General features: G+C 49.7%; 1 protein-coding gene and 1 long non-coding RNA gene across 3 annotated transcripts in view; one reads left to right on the top strand and one right to left on the bottom strand.

The window, feature by feature from the left end:
• COL27A1 (collagen type XXVII alpha 1 chain) overlaps positions 1-17,525 on the bottom strand; it is a 146,191-nt gene extending 128,666 nt beyond the window's left edge. For both annotated transcript variants that reach the window (XM_027729914.2, XM_039387537.1), the window contains exons 1-3: positions 16,956-17,525; positions 8,914-8,984; positions 2,313-3,739 (exon numbers count right to left, since the gene is read on the bottom strand). In XM_027729914.2, coding sequence (XP_027585715.2) covers positions 2,313-3,739; positions 8,914-8,984; positions 16,956-17,011 — 1,554 coding nt within the window. In that variant the 5' untranslated portion in view covers positions 17,012-17,525. The remainder of the gene's footprint in view (positions 1-2,312; positions 3,740-8,913; positions 8,985-16,955) is intronic.
• Positions 16,066-17,572, top strand: LOC120324529. Its single transcript, XR_005565908.1, has 2 exons — positions 16,066-16,458; positions 17,479-17,572. It is a non-coding gene; the product is annotated as an uncharacterized LOC120324529 (long non-coding RNA).
• Positions 17,573-18,748: the final 1,176 nt, after the last annotated feature.

Raw genomic sequence — 18,748 nt, 5'->3', positions numbered from 1 at the left:
TAACCACAGGTTTTTTTTCTCTAGGTGCTAGGATGCTGTGAAAGGGACAGGGAGGGCGCTGTGACTGCCAGTCTGCCTCTGCCCAGACATCACAGCCAAGGTGGCCCCAGCCCTTGCAGAACAGGCAGAAGTCAGTTCCCCCCCACACCTCCCTGCCCAGAGTGACAATCTTCTTGAAGAGACCTTGTGTCGGGTAACAACTTGGAAAAGTAATTAATCACCTTATCATTCCCCCCGTTGCCAGACACTGGATGACATTCCCAGCCCATAACCTGCCCTGGCCAGGCACAAGGCCGGGCTGGGATATCACTGACCTCATCAGGAACGTCTGCCCGGCAGCGCGAGGACGGCGCCAGGTAATTACTCAAGCACAGAACATTTATCAGCACTTGCTCTGAAACATGCTCGTCTGGCCATGGAAGTGCTGCATTAATTTCTCAACATGTCATCCCCATCCCGGCCTTTACTCCTCTTTCCCTTCCCACGTCAGAGTCATCCAGGGAAGTATGGTACAGAGATCTCCGGGTGAGTCACAGGAGCTATCGAGCACCGTGCTGCAGCCAGCTCCAGCCAAGCCATAACCTTTCCCTCCCCAAGTCCTGTTTCCAGCAGTCAAAGAGGACAAGGCCAGACAGAGCCTCAAAATGTTCTCCTTTCCCTCAATTCAGGACTCCAGTTGTTCTCAGACAGGATGGAAAAATCCTGCCATCTCTTCCCTCAGCCCTCCACAGCCTGAATCCATTTCTTTGCTATGATTCACGAGCTGAGAGGGATTTTCCACTCTGATTCAATAATAAGCTCTTTACATTGCAGGGGCTTGGAGCTTGGTCACCTCATGCCACTTGTAGGGCAAGAAGGTGGCAGAGATCAGGATTTTGGTGGGCTTGGGGCAACCACCCTGACTGACCCCTCACAGCTAAGTGGTGTTCTAAGGGAAACTCACAATTGCTGAATTCCTCCTCTTGGAAACATGCCTGAAACTACTCTTCACAAAACACAGAAGCCTGTCCAAAGACTGAATTGCTGGAGTTCATTCTGGCTACTGAGGGATTCAGCAAAGCTTCTCCAAGTACAAAGTCTCAACCCCCTGCTCAGGCAGCACCTTCACTTCTCCCAGAGGTGGAATCCTTGGAACACAACACCCCCCTTGGTGCCTCTACACCCAGAATATGAGGAGAGAAATCACCTCTCTGCTTTGAGGTGGGACAGGCAGGAAATGCAAACCCCTAAGCACCCACTGAGGGCTCAGGGAGACCCAACCATTCCACTTTAGGTGTTACAACAACGAGCAGCAGACGCAAGCGCTGGTGATTGTGTTCCTTACACCAACTTCAATATTTCCATTTGAAACCCTTCTTACACTATTTTAAGAAGTCAGCTGCAAAAATTCACCCTAGGCTGGAACTTGGCAACCAAAGACTCTGTCTGGGAGAAACTTATTTTACATGTACAACCCCTCTCTCCTATTGACAATTTGGGTTAGAACACCAAATTCTCCTAAAACTTGACCAGTTTAAGATCCTGTTTGCATTCTGGCATTTGAAAAAAAAAAAAAAGCAGCAGATAATTAGTGGGGCCTGACTGCTTTTAACATTACAAAATGTGTGTATGCTTTTACTATGGCCAAGATATACACTGTGAGAGGGGTTATTGTGTGTGGAATGCAGTAGTTAAATTTATAAAGGAAAATTTTTGCATGTTTTAAGTGCAGGCTATGAGAAGCAAAACTAAACAAAACAAACAAACAAATACCATAAAAATAGAGGAGAGTTTGTTTAAAAGAAAAAATCCTGAAGCCATCTCTGTACTTGCATTTGCTGAAACAGAGCACTTTTGTGGAAATGTGAACATCAGATACAAACCAAATCAATAACCAGTGCTAAGACACAGTTCATTGGAGGCATGTTTTTGAGGCACCTGGGTTTTCTCTATGGAAGGTGACCTGAGACAAATCAAGGGCGTGGAATAGAACTCCCTAACCTGACCACTAAAATTTTAGCCAGCAATTTGAAGGAAGGAAGGAAGGCAGGATTTCTCTTTTTCCCCCGCTTTGTTTTTTTTTTTTTAAAAATCTAACGTTAAGCAGCAACTTTAACCACCAATGTTTAAGGGGCATCCACCATCACAGAACACCCAAGTTCACACTGAGATTTATGCTAGAACTGTGATGATCAGGAATGCAAGAGTGCTTGGCTGCGATTCCAAGCTGCCACACTCTGCTAAGCTTCACAGAAACCCTTGTGGGTTGTGGTCTGCCAGCCCCTGAGCCGAGCTGTGACCAGAAACAGCCAACACGAAGAGACTGAACTTACCTGGGGTCCTCTCTCTCCTTTCACTCCTGGATATCCCAGTAAAAATGGAAATGGAGTAGGTCCCAGGAGGTCAAAGATTTGATAGCCATCCGTTGCAGCCGGGGTTGTGAGGTTGAAGGGCTGTGCCCTGGCTCTGGAGACGGGACGGGCAGACCCCAGGGGGGGGTTGGTGGATGCCAGAGGATCCACTTTCCTGGTGGGGGACGGCACGTGCTTCTTTGGAGCGGGCCCATGGCGTGGGTTCTGCAGGGTTGGCTTTAGGGTGACAAGGTGGACATTGCTGGTTGTGTTGTCAGTCACCCTCCTCGTTGGCTTTACAGTGCTGGGTGCTGTGGAGGGCTCAACGGTTGGTTTTTGGTTGATCTTCTTTTTGGTCTCTTGCTTGGACTCCTTCCTGCTGGCTGTGACGGGGCTCTGGCTTGTTGGTGGGGCCTTTTTCGAGGTGGGAAGGGGAGTTTTCTCCCTGCGTGTGCTGGGAGTGGGCCGAGCCACCCTGAGGGTTGTCCCCGTCCCCCGAGGGAGCGAAGGGGAGGGCGGCTGTGCTTCGGTGCTTGACGGAACAGGCGGGGCCACTGTGACCTTTGTGGCTTTGGTTGTCAGCCTGGGAGGTGAAGGTGGGGTTGACACCGATGTGATGGTTGTTGCACCTGAACCCCTTGTCTTGGGGGGTGCAGTGACCCTGCCAAACTCCAAGGATGGGGCAGCAGTGGTCAGGTTTTTCAGACCCTGCAGCGAGGGCTCCATACGCTGTGGGGTGCTGGGGGAGGCACTGGGGTCCCTGGGCAGGAGGGGGATGAGAGGGGGCAGGTTTGGCCGGTAGGTATCTGCTTGCCTGCACTGTTTTTTCAGGTATTTACAGTAATGATGAGCTGCCTTGGCAGAAGGATAAATATCAAACTGGCAGATGGCTCCTTCAAACTGCACTGAGTGCTGGCTTATCTTCCCAAAGAGGAAAGATCCATGTGGATCCAACACCTCATCCTTTTTCAAATGCAAATCCGCATGTACTCTGCGCTTCCCACAAGAAGTATATAAAGTGACTGTCTGGCCACGGATGTCGATGGCCACATTGTGCCACTGGCCATCGTGGACATTGTAATCAAAATATACAGAGCGCTTGTGGCCCACGTACACTATGATCTTCCCAGGCACAAACTGGACCCCCAGCTGCAGTTTTTTCTTTTTGCTCTTGACAGCGAAGAGAAAAGCGTTGTTGATGCGGTGGGAGCAGAGGCTCAGCACCAGGAGCAGGTCAGTGCTGGAGCCTGCGGGGAGGATGGTGCTGAGCGGTGCCTCGACACGCGCTCGCTGAGTGAAGATGACCCCTGACTTGAAAGGAATGACTCCTTGAGGAACTGCACGTGATGAGGACCAGCCACCTGATGGCCTTTTCCCTGACAGGCCCAGTCTTTGAAGAACATCCACATCTGAAAGGGAAGCACAAAGAATATGTGAGGTGCTGGACAATCCAATGCAGGAAATCCCAACCACCCTCTCGCATATACATTCAAATTGCCAGAAGGGAGAGCTCATAGCTCCTCTGCACATTGCGTGAGGAGCAAGTGCATGCTCAGCTTGGTTACCAGCAATTGCCAAAATGCATCAGAGCCCCAGGGTGCATCTGGCTAGTTCTCCTGTCCCACCAGGGACCAGCTCCAGATGTTCTGGAGGGAGCTGACCTCACTACAAGGAAATTTCCCACTATGCACCAATAGTCCACTTCTCTGGGATTTAATTCTGAGTACTGACCACACAGCTGGAGAGGAATTTGAACAACAGACTGAGCTGGGATTGCAAAACTTTATATCCCCAGAAGGCAAGTAACAGAACTTCCAAAGGGAGCAAAAGCCTTGTATATGTCTCTCTCCAACTTACTAAGAAGCAGCTTTTGATCTTTGGAGAGTTTAAGGAAACAAAGGTGCCTCCCAGCATGAAAATGTTGCCCGTAGATTTCAATGAACTGCTCAAAGTTCTCAGCAGCAGTACTTTTTTCCCAGCGGATCATCTTACAGACTTAAATTATTTTAATAGGTTGGAGCAACCAGACTTGGTTTGTGAAGAGCTGAGAGATTAGTTATGGCTGCCACTGAGCAGTGGAGGTAAGACCTCCAGCAGTTGTCACCTAGGAGCCAGGATGAGAGGGACTGATGTCCAGAGGCACCTTTCTCCCCCAACTCCAGGAGAAGTCTCCAATGGACAGATAAGCAGAATCTCTGTTTTCTGGCCCAGAGGTCTATTAGGAGTCACTCACAGCTCAGAGTCCAAGGCAGATTAGCAGGCAACAGCAGCACAAACTGGGGCCAGCTGGCAGCAGCCTCAGCTGAACTACTTAACCAGGGAAGACTCCGAGGTCTACGTGAGAAAAGCTGCAAAGGTAAATGTGCCCAGACCTGAAAAAGGTGCCCATGTGCCCAAAAGCTTGTTCACTTGGTTCAGCTCGATCCTTTGGCCTGATAAAAATGTTACCTACATGATCTGGACAAGGGGATTGAGTGCACCCTCAGGCAGTTTGTGTATGACACCAAGTTGGGTGGGAATGTTCATCTGCTGGAGGGTAGGAAGGTTCTGCAAAGGGACCTGGACAGGCTGGATCAATGGGTCAAGGCCAGTTCTGAGGTTCTCACTCTCTACAACTCTCTGACAGGAGGATGGAGCTAGGTGGGAGTCAGGCTCTTCTCCCAAGTAAAAAAGCAATAGGATGACATGAAATGACATCAGGTGCACTGGGGGTGGGGGGAAGGGGGATGTGTCAGGTTGGATATTAGGAAAGATTTCTTCACCAAAAGGACTGGAACAAGCTGCCCAGGGAAGTGGTGGAATCACCGTCCCTGGAAGTGTTCAAAAAATGTGTGGATGTGGCAGCTGGGGACACGGTTTAGTGGTGGGCTTGGCAGTGCTGTTTTAACAGCTGGACTTGATGATCTTAAAGGTCTTCCAGCCCAAATGATCCTATGATGAAGGTAAGGCGATCGTGATTACCACGACACCACCACCGTTGAAAATTAGCTAGGATAACTGTATTCCCTTCCTTCTTCCCTGCCCAAATGCAATCCCCATTACTCCTGGACCAGCTAAATTTCAGTGTTCTTTGGGGAAGCCAGTCTGGCTGTATAATCCTGATGTAGCCAGGTAAGAATTTAACACTCAGAAACGTGGTGGTGCCAATCATGGGGTGGGAGCTTTGCTGTATTAAAAGGAAAAGTAAATCAGAGGTTATCCAAAGAAAAAAAAAATGAGCTCATTCTCTAAAAGGGCCTCGGTATTTGGCTGCTTTCACCCTTAACTATTAAATGTTCATCACAAAACACAATATTCGGAGAACTGGCACTTAAAAGAGAACCTTGGTGTTGGCCAGAAGGGCTGTAGACTCAAGCAGTCTGAAGCCTGTAATGTTGCTGGCCAGGAAGGGAAGAGAATGATGAGAAAACCTTTGTTCCTTGACTTTGGCAAAAGCCCTGGCCATTTTTGTATGTAAGAACGAGTCAATCAATATTTACTTTGTCTGAGTTCAGCTTTATTCCTACCTGACTTTTTTAAGGCAGCTTGACTCATTTTCTAGCAGACACTACCCCGGAGAGGGTGCGTCAGATGTGGAAGAGGATGGAAGTTTTCCCACTCTGTGCAGAGGGGATAATTTACTGCACAGCATGTGCAAGTGTTAATGACAGTACCTCTCCCATCCTATGAAATCCTTGCTTTTCTTCCATTTTGCCCAACAGGGCTGTCCCTCAGCGTGGCCCTTCCCTCTCTGCACTGAATGGAGGAATCACAGCAGTGTCTTCGTACTGGACAATTTCCAGAGCCCATGAAACAGCAAAGGCCAAAGCCTGGCTTTAGTGAAGTCAAGTGGGACTCTTGCCACAGACTTCAAAGGCATCAGGATTTATCCCCAAGGAAATAAATTTACCACTTAAACTAGGAGCTAGACTCCAGCTTCCAATTTCTACATGTATTTTTAGGTTCTCTCCCAGAGACAGACAGTGGTTGTCTCTGCTAGAGATGCTGGACACTCCAGGAGTTACTCATTTGGTAGCTGCTCTGCAAAGACCTAAGGATGTTTCCCTGCTCAGAGGATGTCTCTGCTGTTTGCAATCCCAATCCAACTGCCTCGTTAGCAACTGCATCCAGCAGTGCTTAAGGGAAAAAAAGCACAACCCAAACAACTCCTCTCCCTCAAAACCCACTAAGGTGGAGCCAAATTCTGGATGCCTACGCAAAATCCGACTGAAAGAGACCTCATGCAGGACACGTAGGTGGACTTTCCAGCCCCAGGTCCAGGCACAGAGCTCAGGATTCCTGTGCACCCAGCCCATCTGCCTCTCCATCCCATGCTGACTGCCCAGGGCTGGTGGGGCACATCCCCCGAGATGACAGGATGTCATCAACGTAAAATGCAAGGTAATTTTGACTTCCTTAAGCAGTTCCAAGTTCAGCAGAGCATTTTTTCCCCTTCAGATTTTTTCCTCTGTGGATTTTTCCATCAAAACTCATTATTTAAAAAAAAAAAAAACAAAACAACAAAAACATTCACTTAGAGTTGCCTGACCTCCAGGTGTCTCAGAACCAGGAGCAACATTCCAGTAGCAACATTTGAGCAACTGGGAAAAACTTCTCTAGCAGACTCTGTGCGTGAAGTGAGATGTTCAGAGATTCCTGAACAACCACATGATCGTCTCTGAAAGAGGGGATAAAATATTTTATTGTTCTCCTTCCCTTTTCTTTCTTTCTCTCCTCCCTTTCCCCACACAAAAACTTCATAAGAAAAACAAGTCAAAAGGCAGGAGAGAAATAACTTGCAGCTTCCCAGACTCCAACAGCCAAGATGTGATGCCCACAGCTAAAATTGGGTTGAATAAATGCTGCATTTCCAAAAGTTACTGCCCAGACCCTTAGTCAGAGCACAGCAGATGAACTCACTAACCTCATGATCTTTCGGATTTGTAACACTTATGGAAAGATCATCCTCGGCATTCCCTGATTTTCCAGTGTGCAGGAAGACCCCTAAACTTTAGAGTAATAACTACAATATTTTTCAAAAGCCCATGGCATTGGCTTCATTTCACTCTCACACTGACCTACGAACAAGCTCTTACTGCCTGTAAATCTGACGTTTGAAAATCCTGGATGATAACACAGCCTCAAGTCACCAGTGTTTCCTTACAGCCTTTACTTCCCTGGAAGTGTTCATTTTCTGGTACCCAGAAGGGAATCCTCTCTCTTATTGTTTGGAAGGCAAGCAAGCTTTGTAAAATTCTTTTATCACAGAGACAGTATCTCAGAAGGGAGTTATCTTCTACACTAGGGTAAACACAGTCATGATGAAACGAAAGAGTTTGCTTTAGATGTATGGTAACAATCAAAAAACGTGGTACCATCCCATAATTACGATGGGAGCAGAACGATGGATAGAGATGAATCTAAACAGCATATTATAACCTACTTGAAAAGAGAGATGCCAAGACACAGTACTTGTTCTGCCTTTTTATGAGCTGACATAAAACTTGCTCTGAAAACTGCTTGACTAAGTAATTCAGCCAGATGTTCACCTCTTTTGCACGGAGGCAGAATTTGGAAAATATTACATTTTTCAAAATTGCTGATGGCAGGGATCTATTCCCCCCCTGTAAAAAGTGCTCCATGGGCTGGCTGACAGGCTGAGCATTGACCAACTTTCTATTTTTCCTTCATGTTTTGGAGACTGAGAGGAGAGTCCTGGAGCCTGCTAGACCACTTAGTGTTGTCTGCAGATTGCAGGGGAAGCTGTTCAGTTCCAGCAAATACCCGTGTAAAACATCCATGTGGAAGAGGTGTTGCTATTTTGAGAAGGCTCCTTTAAAAACAGATATTGTAGAAATGTTCAGCTCCCACTATCAACTATAAAAAAATGAATTAATTCTGTGGGTGTTGACTCTGAAGCTTTTCATCTCTCTTCCTGTGGGGTCACTGATTATTGTGTCCCAATTTTGTCCTACCCCCAGCAGCACTAGGGAGGTGGTGTTTGGGGAAGGGATGTAAAGACAGGGTGAAGGTGTGTGATCACTCCTCTATAGAATATTCCCCTACATCACAGGGACTGAATCAGATATAGTAATTCTATTATCAACCAACCTTGTGGGATTTTTTTTCTTCTTTAAATTTGCTTTTCCTGTCAGAACTGACATAATTTCTGTATGCATAACACCCTATGTGCTGGCAGGGGCATGCCTAGGGTGCCTTCAAGTCAAGGAGAAATCCGCCTGCCAGAGATGTTTAATTCCATAATGCTGCAGCCTCAAGGGGCACTTTCTAAAAGCAGTTAAGTCTTGGCAAGTGCAGGTAAATGCCAGTGACATTTTAGACACAAATGGCTTCGTTCCCACAGGTTCTACCAGACAGACAGGCACTCTGAAAATCCTGTGGGGCACGTAATCACCTGTAAAAACCCTGGTTCTTTTGCCAGCTGTTAACTGCATCACCCATATCATCAGTACTGCAACCACCAGCAAAAAATCTACCTCTGCACTGGGCTCAGACAGCATTAAATGACAGCCCTACACCAGTACCAAAGCACTTGGCTTTTACTTTGGTTGAAAGAGGAGAGGAAAAAAACCGTGTAATTTACCTTCAGGATTTCCCTGTGTGAGTCCCAGGAACCAGGTAAAACATAATACAGTCCAGAGAAAGCAGAATCCCCTAAAATTGGAAGAGAAATAAAAACAGTGAGTTTCTACAACATTAGTAACAAAACCAATTCCCCTTGTTAAGGGTCTTCTCCTTGATCCCAAGTCTACTGAGGGCAGTGGCAGCATCCACATGTCTCCAGGAAGTGGATTCCAACTGAGACCTCATTTTGCTGCTTTAAAGTCATCTAAAGTGCACTGAATTCATTGGAAGGTTTTCCCACTGGTATTAGGGGCTGCTGATCCATCCTTGAACAAGGACCAGCCCAGTGTTTTGAGATACAGGGTCATCAGTGCTTGGTCAGCCACCCCTTCACTACTGCTTCCTTTTGGCACTCACCCCATCCAGGACAGACCCTCAGGAATGCAAGAAAACGGAGAAGTAATTCAAAACTTGAGGGTCAAAAGACATGCCAGGAGTGCATGATCAGGTCTGTGAGGACAGGGGTAGAAGGTGGGCTGACATGCAGTGCTGTGTCACCTGCATCTCAGCAAACAAATTCCGAGTCCTAATGCTTCCATGCATGCTTAAAAATATTCTAAACATGCAGCATCCTACATGGATCTATTCCTCATTTTACACTCAGATGCAAAGACAGGGGCAGCTTCTAACCACTCAGCACCCTGTGCTGAGCCCACTAATGATCTTCTCACAAGCCTGGTATGGCAGGAAAGTTTAGAAAGTGTGAGATCTGAAGGCTCCCAAGCCCATGCTCTCCCAGACCCTTTCATGCCTGAGAGGGAATTGGACAAACCTCTCTCTTAGCTCAGCTTTAAGCCTTCAAATGCCATTGGAAACAGCAGCAGAGAGAAAAACTTTTACCAGAAAGGTAGCTAAGGCCCCCCCTTCTCCTTCCCCCATCAGCTTCCTTGATTTGTAGCCAGCTAACAAACATCGGAAACTCCTTGGTTAGGCTCACTTAAAGCTGTCAGTGGAAAGTTTGAAGACTGAATTCCCTCATCTTCTAGAGATGGTATTTCACAGCTTCATCAGCGAAGGCTGCTGGAAGAAGAGACAGAAATGTAAACTACAGGAAGCCCTCAGCCAGAAGACAGCAGCGTGGGACATCCCCAGGTCGTTTGTCACTTCAGCCAGGCCAGTGTGAACACTGGGCTGTACAAAGCCAAAGGGCAGCCTGCTCCTCCCTCCAGACCTGACACACAAATCATGTATCAAGTGGGATTACGGACCACTCTGCTCCTGCCATCAAGCCTCAGCTTTAGCACAAGAAAGCATCCTCTGAGATAATGTATTACCCTGGGCCAGATCCTCTCAGTGCAGGAGACCCTTTCCCTGTGGGGAAACCTGGCCTTGAATGTAAAAATCCATCCAGGAATCCAGCCACTAACTAATACTTTAAGGCTTGAAGGGATAAAATACTGGAGCGGCCCCTCACTGACTGGGAAACAAATGAGATGAAGCAATCCACGTCCTCCTTTGCAGTTTCCATCACCCTGACACTGGACTGTGCATTTCAGGGGCTCTGGGGCTGCTTTATTTTATGAAGGAATAACAGCTTGGAACAGCCAAATCCCAGTATTCTTTGGCATGTCCTATAGCTGGCCGTATGCTGACCAGGAAACCCTCACCATGTTCGAGAGATCTCCAGCTGGGGAGAGACCTGATTGTTTTCTGACCATGTCACCCCTTGGAACACAACTGTTGGGCTGAAGACACTGAGGAGTTCAAGGATTGCTGCTGTCCAGGTTCCTTCAGGGGATGGAGGAAGGATGATTCTCCAAGGACACCTCTAGCAGCCTTTTTATGACTTAAAGGAAGCTACAACCCCCTTCACAAGAAAAACTGCATTTCTGTGTTCACCTCCATAGGAGTGATGGAGTTTTAAGATGGACACAATTCCACCTGTGCAAGGAGCAAAGACCTCACAGAGTGTCATCAGCTGGGCTCAGCTGCCCCATGAGAACAGGAGATGAGGGGAATGGGGTGAATGTAAGGGCAGCAGCAGTGCCAGGTGTTAAGATCTGGTGAGGATCAGATTTACACAGCTATGTACAACCACTGCTGCAAACAAACACACTGAAATGAAGTCCACTTTTTTTTTTTTTTGGAGGGGTACCTTCGCAACCCAAATTCGCTTCCAAAATCCGCGTTGATCAACACGACGAGGGGAACAAGTCTTGGGGGGAAAATCCAGCACGTAATTTCATTCCAGTGACACTGACTGGGGCTATAAAGGAGATGAATGCAGGGTGTGGGATCCAGCTGGCCCCAGCCCTGCTCCTGGACCCCTCGCTCGGCCAACACCGTAAGAGCTGAGAGCGGGGCCCGGTGCCAAAGCACTGAAGAAAAACACTTTGGCAAAATTTACCAACTTAATGGAAAAAGCAAAAGCAGCTTCCAAATGGCAGCCCTGTGAGTGATGGGGCTGTTAATTATCCCGGGATTTTTAATGCAGGCTCTTTTTCCGTTACGGCTCAGCAGTGACAGGGCTGTACAAGCAGCTTGAGGGCAATAGTAAAGGAAGATTTTTCTCCTTATATAGAGCTATCAAACCCACCTTGCCTTTATCTCAGCTTCTTCCCACAAGCAGCAATTTCCACTGAGATTCTCTCAAGAGGTACCACTAAAGACATTTATTTATTTTACTGCACAGGGCCCATGAATACCAGAATGAGGGTCCTGGGGCTGTTCAGTCTGGAGAAGAGAAGGCTCAAGAGAGAATTTATAGCACATTTCAATGCCTAAAATGGCTCCAAGAGAGATGAAAAGTGACTTTGGACAAGGGCATGGAGTGACAGAACAAAGAGGGATGGCTTTAAGCTAAAGAGGGCACATTTAGATGAGATACTGAGAAGAATTTCTTTACTGTGAGGGTGGGGAGGCCCTGGCACAGGTTGCCCAGAGAAGCTGTGGCTGCCCCATCCCTGGAAGTGTTCAAGGCCAGGTTGGACAAGAGTTGGAGCAACCTGGTCTAGTGCAAGGTGTCTCTGCCCATGGCAGGGGGTGGAAAAGATGAACATTAAGGTCCCTTCCAACCCAAACCATTGTGTGATTCTATGACCCCACTGCTACAGTCACTGGGTGAAGAACTGCCCCATAGCACACATGATATAAGCTCACATGAACCCTAAAAGTTTTCCAGCACAAACTCCCTTTATAGCAAACTGAAGCTTCTGAGTACAGCTTAATTTTGCTTCACTACTTCTGGCAAACTCCTGTGGATCAGTCCACAGGAACCAGCCTGTGCCAAAAGTGCAAGGTAAAATACAACAGAAAGGGACAGAGAAGCAAAAAGACTGGTAATAACCCTTATGGGTTCTCACCTGACAACCAGCATAAAGCACTACACTGAACTAAGGACAAGAGTAACAAAAGACCTTTCAAGGTAGACTTGGTCAAAAATTATCCTAAAAAAAAGTGCAAGTTTGACAAATCTGAAACAACCTGTAAAACAATTGTGATCAGCTAAGTTTCCACTCCATTATGTCTAGAATTGGTTGGAACAGTTTCAGTTTTTTTTAAATTAAAAGATTTGCCCTGCCTTAAGAGCAGAAGTCTAAATGATTTTGACATCTTGTTTGCTTAGATGATGGGTTGAAGCTGAAAGAAGTGTTACAAGGGCCCACAGCAGCATTTAGTTTTTTTTTATTTTGTTTTCTCCCTCATTTACAGTGGGGAAATGGCTTTGAAATTGCAAACATTATTGCAGGGTGGAAAAACAATTTCCCTTCACTTTCCTCCATTCAGGTGTATTTTTTTCCTGTCCAAAAGACCACAAAGCCAGCTGGATGCTGAAATTGCTTTTCAAGAAAAGCAAACCTACATTTCTAGCCGTAGATCAGACAGTGTATCCTAATATAAGAAAAGGTATGTGTGGCTTAAGATCCTTTGCATGTGACTGGAGGTGATATTTTATAAGACTCCCAAGCAGTTTTGATAGAGAACAGGAAACAAGTCACAACCTACATATGGAGGCTTTAAGTTGTACCATGCATCAATTCCACTCCCAGCTTTTTAGGGTAAGAATCTTATTTTGTAACATCCTCTGCAGGCCAGATTTCTTCTCTCTTTTTGGGGCTTCTGGAAATGGTGGTATTTCTCCTCTCACCCTCAATTTCTGGCAAGAGCAATGGAAGCATACAACTATGTGGATGTCCCTGCATCGACCCTGCTTTGTCCTTTGCTGGGCCTTTTCTGCAATATAAACCAGGTATTGATTTAACACCTCCAGGAAAACATTTTGTCTGGTGTACACAGGCACTGCTGCAAAACCCTACATATATTTGCTGCCTGATATTTGCTCTTCTGGCACCTATAGCTCCTCTTAGGACATCTCCAGAAGGGACATGCAGACCTGCAGTACCCACAAGGTGGAGATGAAGCACCAGCATGGTCAGTGTGACCTCCTGCAGACACCTCACACCTTGTTCTCTCAAGGGCTCACACTGATCTCTGCAGATAGAGGGCCGATGGGTTCCAAACAGCAGGTCCTTGTCCTCCTAGTTGGAACTGGAGCTTGTGTAATCATTGCACAAAGCTGCCCCAGAGCTACCAGCTCCTGCTGGTGACAGCCCACTTCCTCACCTGATAGATGCCAGACTGACATGGCTGTGGATGACTCAAAGACCCAGCAACTCTCTACAGCAGCGAATCTTTCCTGGCAGCCCTCCCCTTGGTCTCCCCTGTGTGTCTGGGATATTGACTTTGCTGCTGTGTGAAGTGACAACACTCAGTCCTGGCCCTCGCCTTTGTGTTCTCCGGCAACTGGAGCCCTCCACAAACAGAAGTGCTAAGCGTGATCTGTCATCTAACTCCTTTTTTGTCCTTCCAACAAATGCCTTTGCATTCCTTCATCTTCTGAATGGGGTTTGGCAGAGCCGTATAGAATTCCCCATTGTCTCCATTTGCACTTCAGTAAGCGTCCATCATTTCTACTTATGCCCCGACAAATTGCCAAAGAAAAGGAAGGGAAAAAAACCCTACAAGCTCTGTGTCTGTCCCTGATTTCTGACAACCCCCTCATCACCAGACCTGGGCAACCCCCAGTCAGTAACAACCTCCATGAACAGCATTTTCAAGCAGGACAGATTTTAACTCCTCAAACCATCAGAGAAAGAGGATGAAGCTGGAGCTTTGCTTTATTAAAGATGTGCTTGGAGAGACACATTGAGGCAGCAGGAGTGGGGGCACCTGGACACAGGACCTCAGCTGGAACCCTGGCTGTGACACTACCCTTCCCTCCTTGGACACAGTTCCAGGAGCCGTGCAATTGCCTCCTCTGTACCCCCAGGCACCCCTCCGTACCCAGCACACACATAATTACTCAGCCTATTGCTGAATTTGTCCAGCAGTGCCATAATTTGTCCCCAGACCACCTGCCTGGCTTGCGTGCAATGCTCTTTTCCTCTTAAAACAGGGCCCATGGCTCCTTCTCCAGCCCTTTTGGACCTTCCCAGGGGCTGACCCACCTTGGTGGTGCCAGGTGGGTGCTGTACCCCCACGTGTGCAGCTTTCTCACTCCGCACATGGATGGAGCATCAAGCCTCCTGCATGGCCAGCATGTGACACTGGGGTGGAAGGGGCCAAGGTGTCACAACCACAGTGGAACAGCACCAGTGCTATGGTCTGGACACGTGCCTGATGCAGAGCTGAATGCAAACTCACCTCCTGTGGCTTAGAGAGACTGTGCTCACCAAAAACACACCAGCAGAAATGACCAAGAGGGGCATGTTAAGCTTGAAGAGCCTGTAAAACTTTGTGTTCTTCTGGTTTTACAAGCTCTGGCAGCTTGAGCAAGGACAAGGCTTCAAAAGCACACTCTGCAAGGGCTGCTCCTTCCCCGGTGAGCCAGCGCTCCCACTCCCATCCACGGGTCTCCTGCACATCCGGCAGCTCCTCGGCCCTGCTCCAGAGGATGCTGCAGGAGTGCTGGTATGAGCAGGACCCCCCAGTGCCACGTGGAAAAGCACCAGAACGTTCCCATCACAAGCTGCCTGCAGGCAGCACAGCCCTCACCCACCCCGAGTAAGGCTCGGCAGCACAAGCGTGGCCCGGCGAGCCCAGGCACACACCAGCTCCGGGCTCACAGGACCCTCTCCAAGCGAAATGGCCTCAGTGGGACCATCCAGCTGCGGGGATGGTGGGATGCACAGCGCTCTGCCAAACAAATCAGAAGCCAGCACCGAAAATCCCTTCGGGAGATGATGTGAAGGGCAGCAAGCGACCTCTGCTGAGGAGTGACCGGAGCAGCACGCGGGAGGGACAGGCCAGGGGAGACCCTGGAACAAAAGGCGCTCATATTCCAAGGCACCAGGGCAGACCAACGCCAGATTTCCCAAGGCACTGCAGCACTCAAACCCCGTGCAGCCGTGCTGTGATAGCCTGGGATGCCCCGACGCAGCAGCAGACACAGACCTCCGACAGGCAGGCAGGCAGGCAGGCAGCCACGCTGCCTTCTCCTGGCTCCCTCCTTCCCAAACCTGTCCTCAGCTGGGTCCGATTTGCCCTGGGACTCGAGTAGGACCTGGGACAGGATCTCCCCGTCCTCATCTGTAGCGCGATCTCGGTCACCTCCCTGCACCGGGCTGAGCAGCTGGTGCTCTGTCAGCGGCCGAGCATCGTGCCAAGTGTCTCCCCAGCACCGGGGCCCGTCCCCTCGCTGTGGCCACGCTGCTCGTGGTCTTTCAAAGGAACCTTTATCTCTGTTCCCCTTTAGACTTCTCCCTTTCTGACATCAGCCACCCTCACACCGTCCCAGGCGGTTCACCCCGACCGTATCCAGCGACAAAAAGGTGTAACTGGGAGACGCTGCAGTTTCCAGCATCTCCAGACACGCCACAGCCACGTCTGCGCAAAAAAATCCACAACAAAACAAAACCCACCCTAAAGCACTGCAATTCAGTCCTTCTGAGTATAGAAACACACAGAAAACTTGTCAAGGGGAGCGGTTGCAGCCCCTGGGAAGGGGTCTGGGCTCTCCGTGTAACTCCACACACAGAGTGAGCCTCCAAAGGGAACTGCACATTCATCCATCTCCCGGCTCTACAAAAGGGGCGGGAGCGGGGTGACCCCGGGGGCGGAAGGGGGGGGTATGCCCCCGAATCCCCTCTCCCCGTTCCCCCTCTTTCCCCCCATCTCCCAGTCCAGCCGAGCAGAGGGATCCTGTACACAAGTTTTTCAAACTGCCAGGCAGAAGAATCCCAGCCTTTCCAAGGGAGTGTCGGTAAATCATCAGTACATCCGACAACGCAGCCAGCGGGATTAACCCTTTGCTGGTCCCCAGGAAAATAACAACAACAATAACAACAACGCATTTAAGAATGAAAATAGTAAAAACTGGTCCCAGCTGTGGGAGAAAGGGGACGGGCAGGGTGTATGCTGGAATTTTTTCATACACACACGGATGGACAGGAAGCAGCATTTTGTGTGTGCCGAGCACATGAAGAGCTGCCACCGCGCACCTCCGCCGTGTCTCAGCCCTCCCGGGCTCTCCCACCTCCTGCAGGACCACGGCGGCGAGATCCAGGTACCCGAGTCCTCACGGCCCCGCGGGACAGGGTGAGGAGCAGCATCCCCTGCTCCCAGGAGGGGCTGGGGAACCCCCCCGCCCTGCCCGAGCAGCATGAGGAGTGCGAGGGGCAGCGAATCGCCCGCTCCTGCATCTCGCGTGGGGGCTACACCGGCGTCCGCCCCCCCGAGCAGCTCCAGGGCTGGGAGCCCCTTTCCCCGGTGCGTGGGAATTGGGGGGCGGGGGGGCTCCTCCTGGCCGTCCTAGCCCCAATCCCCGCTCTCACCCCTTCCCGCACACCCCAGCCCCATTCCACCCTCTCCCGCTCCGCAGCGTGGCCTCCCTGCTCCCAGCCCATTCTCCTCTCCAGCCCAGGAGTTTTCACATCATCCCCTGGCAGAGGAATGTCTTCCCCCACCCCATTCCCAGCTCCCGGGATCCCGCGGCTCCCCGGCACCCCCAGCCCGCCCGGGATGCCCTTCCCCAGCGCCGGGAGAAGCGGAGTTTGTACTCACCCCCTGCCTGCCGCTGTAGCTCTGAGTCTGGAGACCGGCTCTGATTCCGGCTCCATCACGTTTAGTGCATTGTCTCTTTCGGGCAATTTTTGCGGCAATCCATCAGAAATCGGGGGACAGGCCGGTTTGTGGGTACATCCTTCCCAGGAGCTCGGCTCTCTGCCTCGCTAAGGGGCTCAGCTGTGTCACAGACACCCCTGGCCCGGACGGCTCACTCCTTCCTCCTTCTCTTCTGGGTCCTTTTGCTTACACAGATCTTTTAATCCCATTTAACTCCCTCTCGGCAGACTGCAATTACCTTGGGAAAAAGGAGAGAGAACACAAAGTACACGCTAGGAAGCCAGGCTGGCCCATGGTCGCTGGATTTCTTGCCTCTCTCTTTTTTTTCCCCTCTCCTTAATAATAGTACAATTTCTGTGATCTCTGATTCCCAAAGTCCTTGATTTCAAGTGTTTTTTTTCTTAGCTGTTACTTTTTTCCCCGTTGTTTGGTTGGTGGTTGTAATTATTATTTTTATTTGTAGTGCAGATGTGCCTCCCACCCCCCCAAGGATCTCTCCTCTGGACTTAGAGAGAAGAGGAAAAGGCAGATTTGAAGAAATGAAAATTATTTAAGGATGTCCTTACTGCCTCTCTCTGCTGCCCTCCTCTGTAATACCGAAGCACTTACAAAAAATAATACAAAATAAATAAATAATTTTAAAAAAAGGGGGGGAGAAAGAAACTCTTTTGGCCAGAAGAGCTGCTGGGAAGGAACCAAAGACCCTTTTCTGGCTCCAGGGAGGGAAGCACAGACCCTGCTCTGGGGAAGCTGCTGATGGAATTGGCTGCTCACCTGCACTCACCTGCCCAGGGCCATGAGCCCCAAACTGGCCTCAACACACCTTATAAGGTACCTGACACAGCTTTTCCCTTGGGATCAGTGCTTGGTGGAGGCAGTTGGGAGCCTGTACATGGGGCTCAGGGTTGGAAGAAAGAAGCTCCCCCATGCTTCTATTCCCCTCTTTGCCCTGCTCTGTTTCCGCAGGGCATCTGCAGAGCCCCCCTCCTCCCAGCACCAGAGGATGGAATCTGCAGCCCGGAGGGCAGGGAGAGGGGAATAAGTTTTCTTATGTGAGGTCCATCGGTACAAGTGAGATCTCAAGTCCACTTGGTCAGCTCTGCCAGGAGAAGGGACTTCTACGTGTGGATAAAACCTTCAACCCTTTGCCCCCTCCTCTTCCGAAGTCCCACCCAGCCACCGTGCACCTCCCAGGGCGACCGGCGGGTCCCTCTTGTCCACAACAGGACACAGCAAATCCCTCAGCTCCATGGGATTCCCTCAGGCAGGTGCCCTCCCACCTCCTCCCTGCACCCCTGGGTGCCCTCTGCCCTGCTCCCTCCCACTCTGCCTTGGGCACTTACTCTGCAGCGAGGCGAGAGGCTGAGCAGCATCTCCTCGCAGCCCCATGGCCATTCATTGGTCCCGGCAGCTCACGGCAATTGCTACTTCTTAAAATAATAATAATTAAAAAAAAGAAAAATAAAAAGGGGGGAAAAAAACCCCAAACAAACCCCAAAACCCCTTCCTCCCTCCTTCCCCTTCAGTCTCAAGGTGTCTCCTGCACCGGGAGCCCGGGAGAGGTGGCCGGGTTGAGGGGCCCGGAGCCAGCCGGGACTCCCTGGGGTCCCCCCAAATTCAGCAGATAATCCTTCCCCGGGGCTGGCACGGGCAGATCCCCCTCGGGCCGTCGCTCCACTCGTGGGTCATGGATGCTGCCGGGATCCAGGAGAGAAGAGCAGTGGGGAGCGGGC

The sequence above is a fragment of the Pipra filicauda genome, unplaced genomic scaffold (genome assembly GCF_003945595.2).
Source record: "Pipra filicauda isolate LSUMZ 115617 unplaced genomic scaffold, ASM394559v2 scaffold121_size3267253_pilon, whole genome shotgun sequence".
Taxonomy (NCBI): domain Eukaryota; kingdom Metazoa; phylum Chordata; class Aves; order Passeriformes; family Pipridae; genus Pipra; species Pipra filicauda.
The sequence above is the reverse complement of the archived record's forward strand: the minus strand, read 5'-3'. Positions and strand labels throughout refer to the sequence as shown.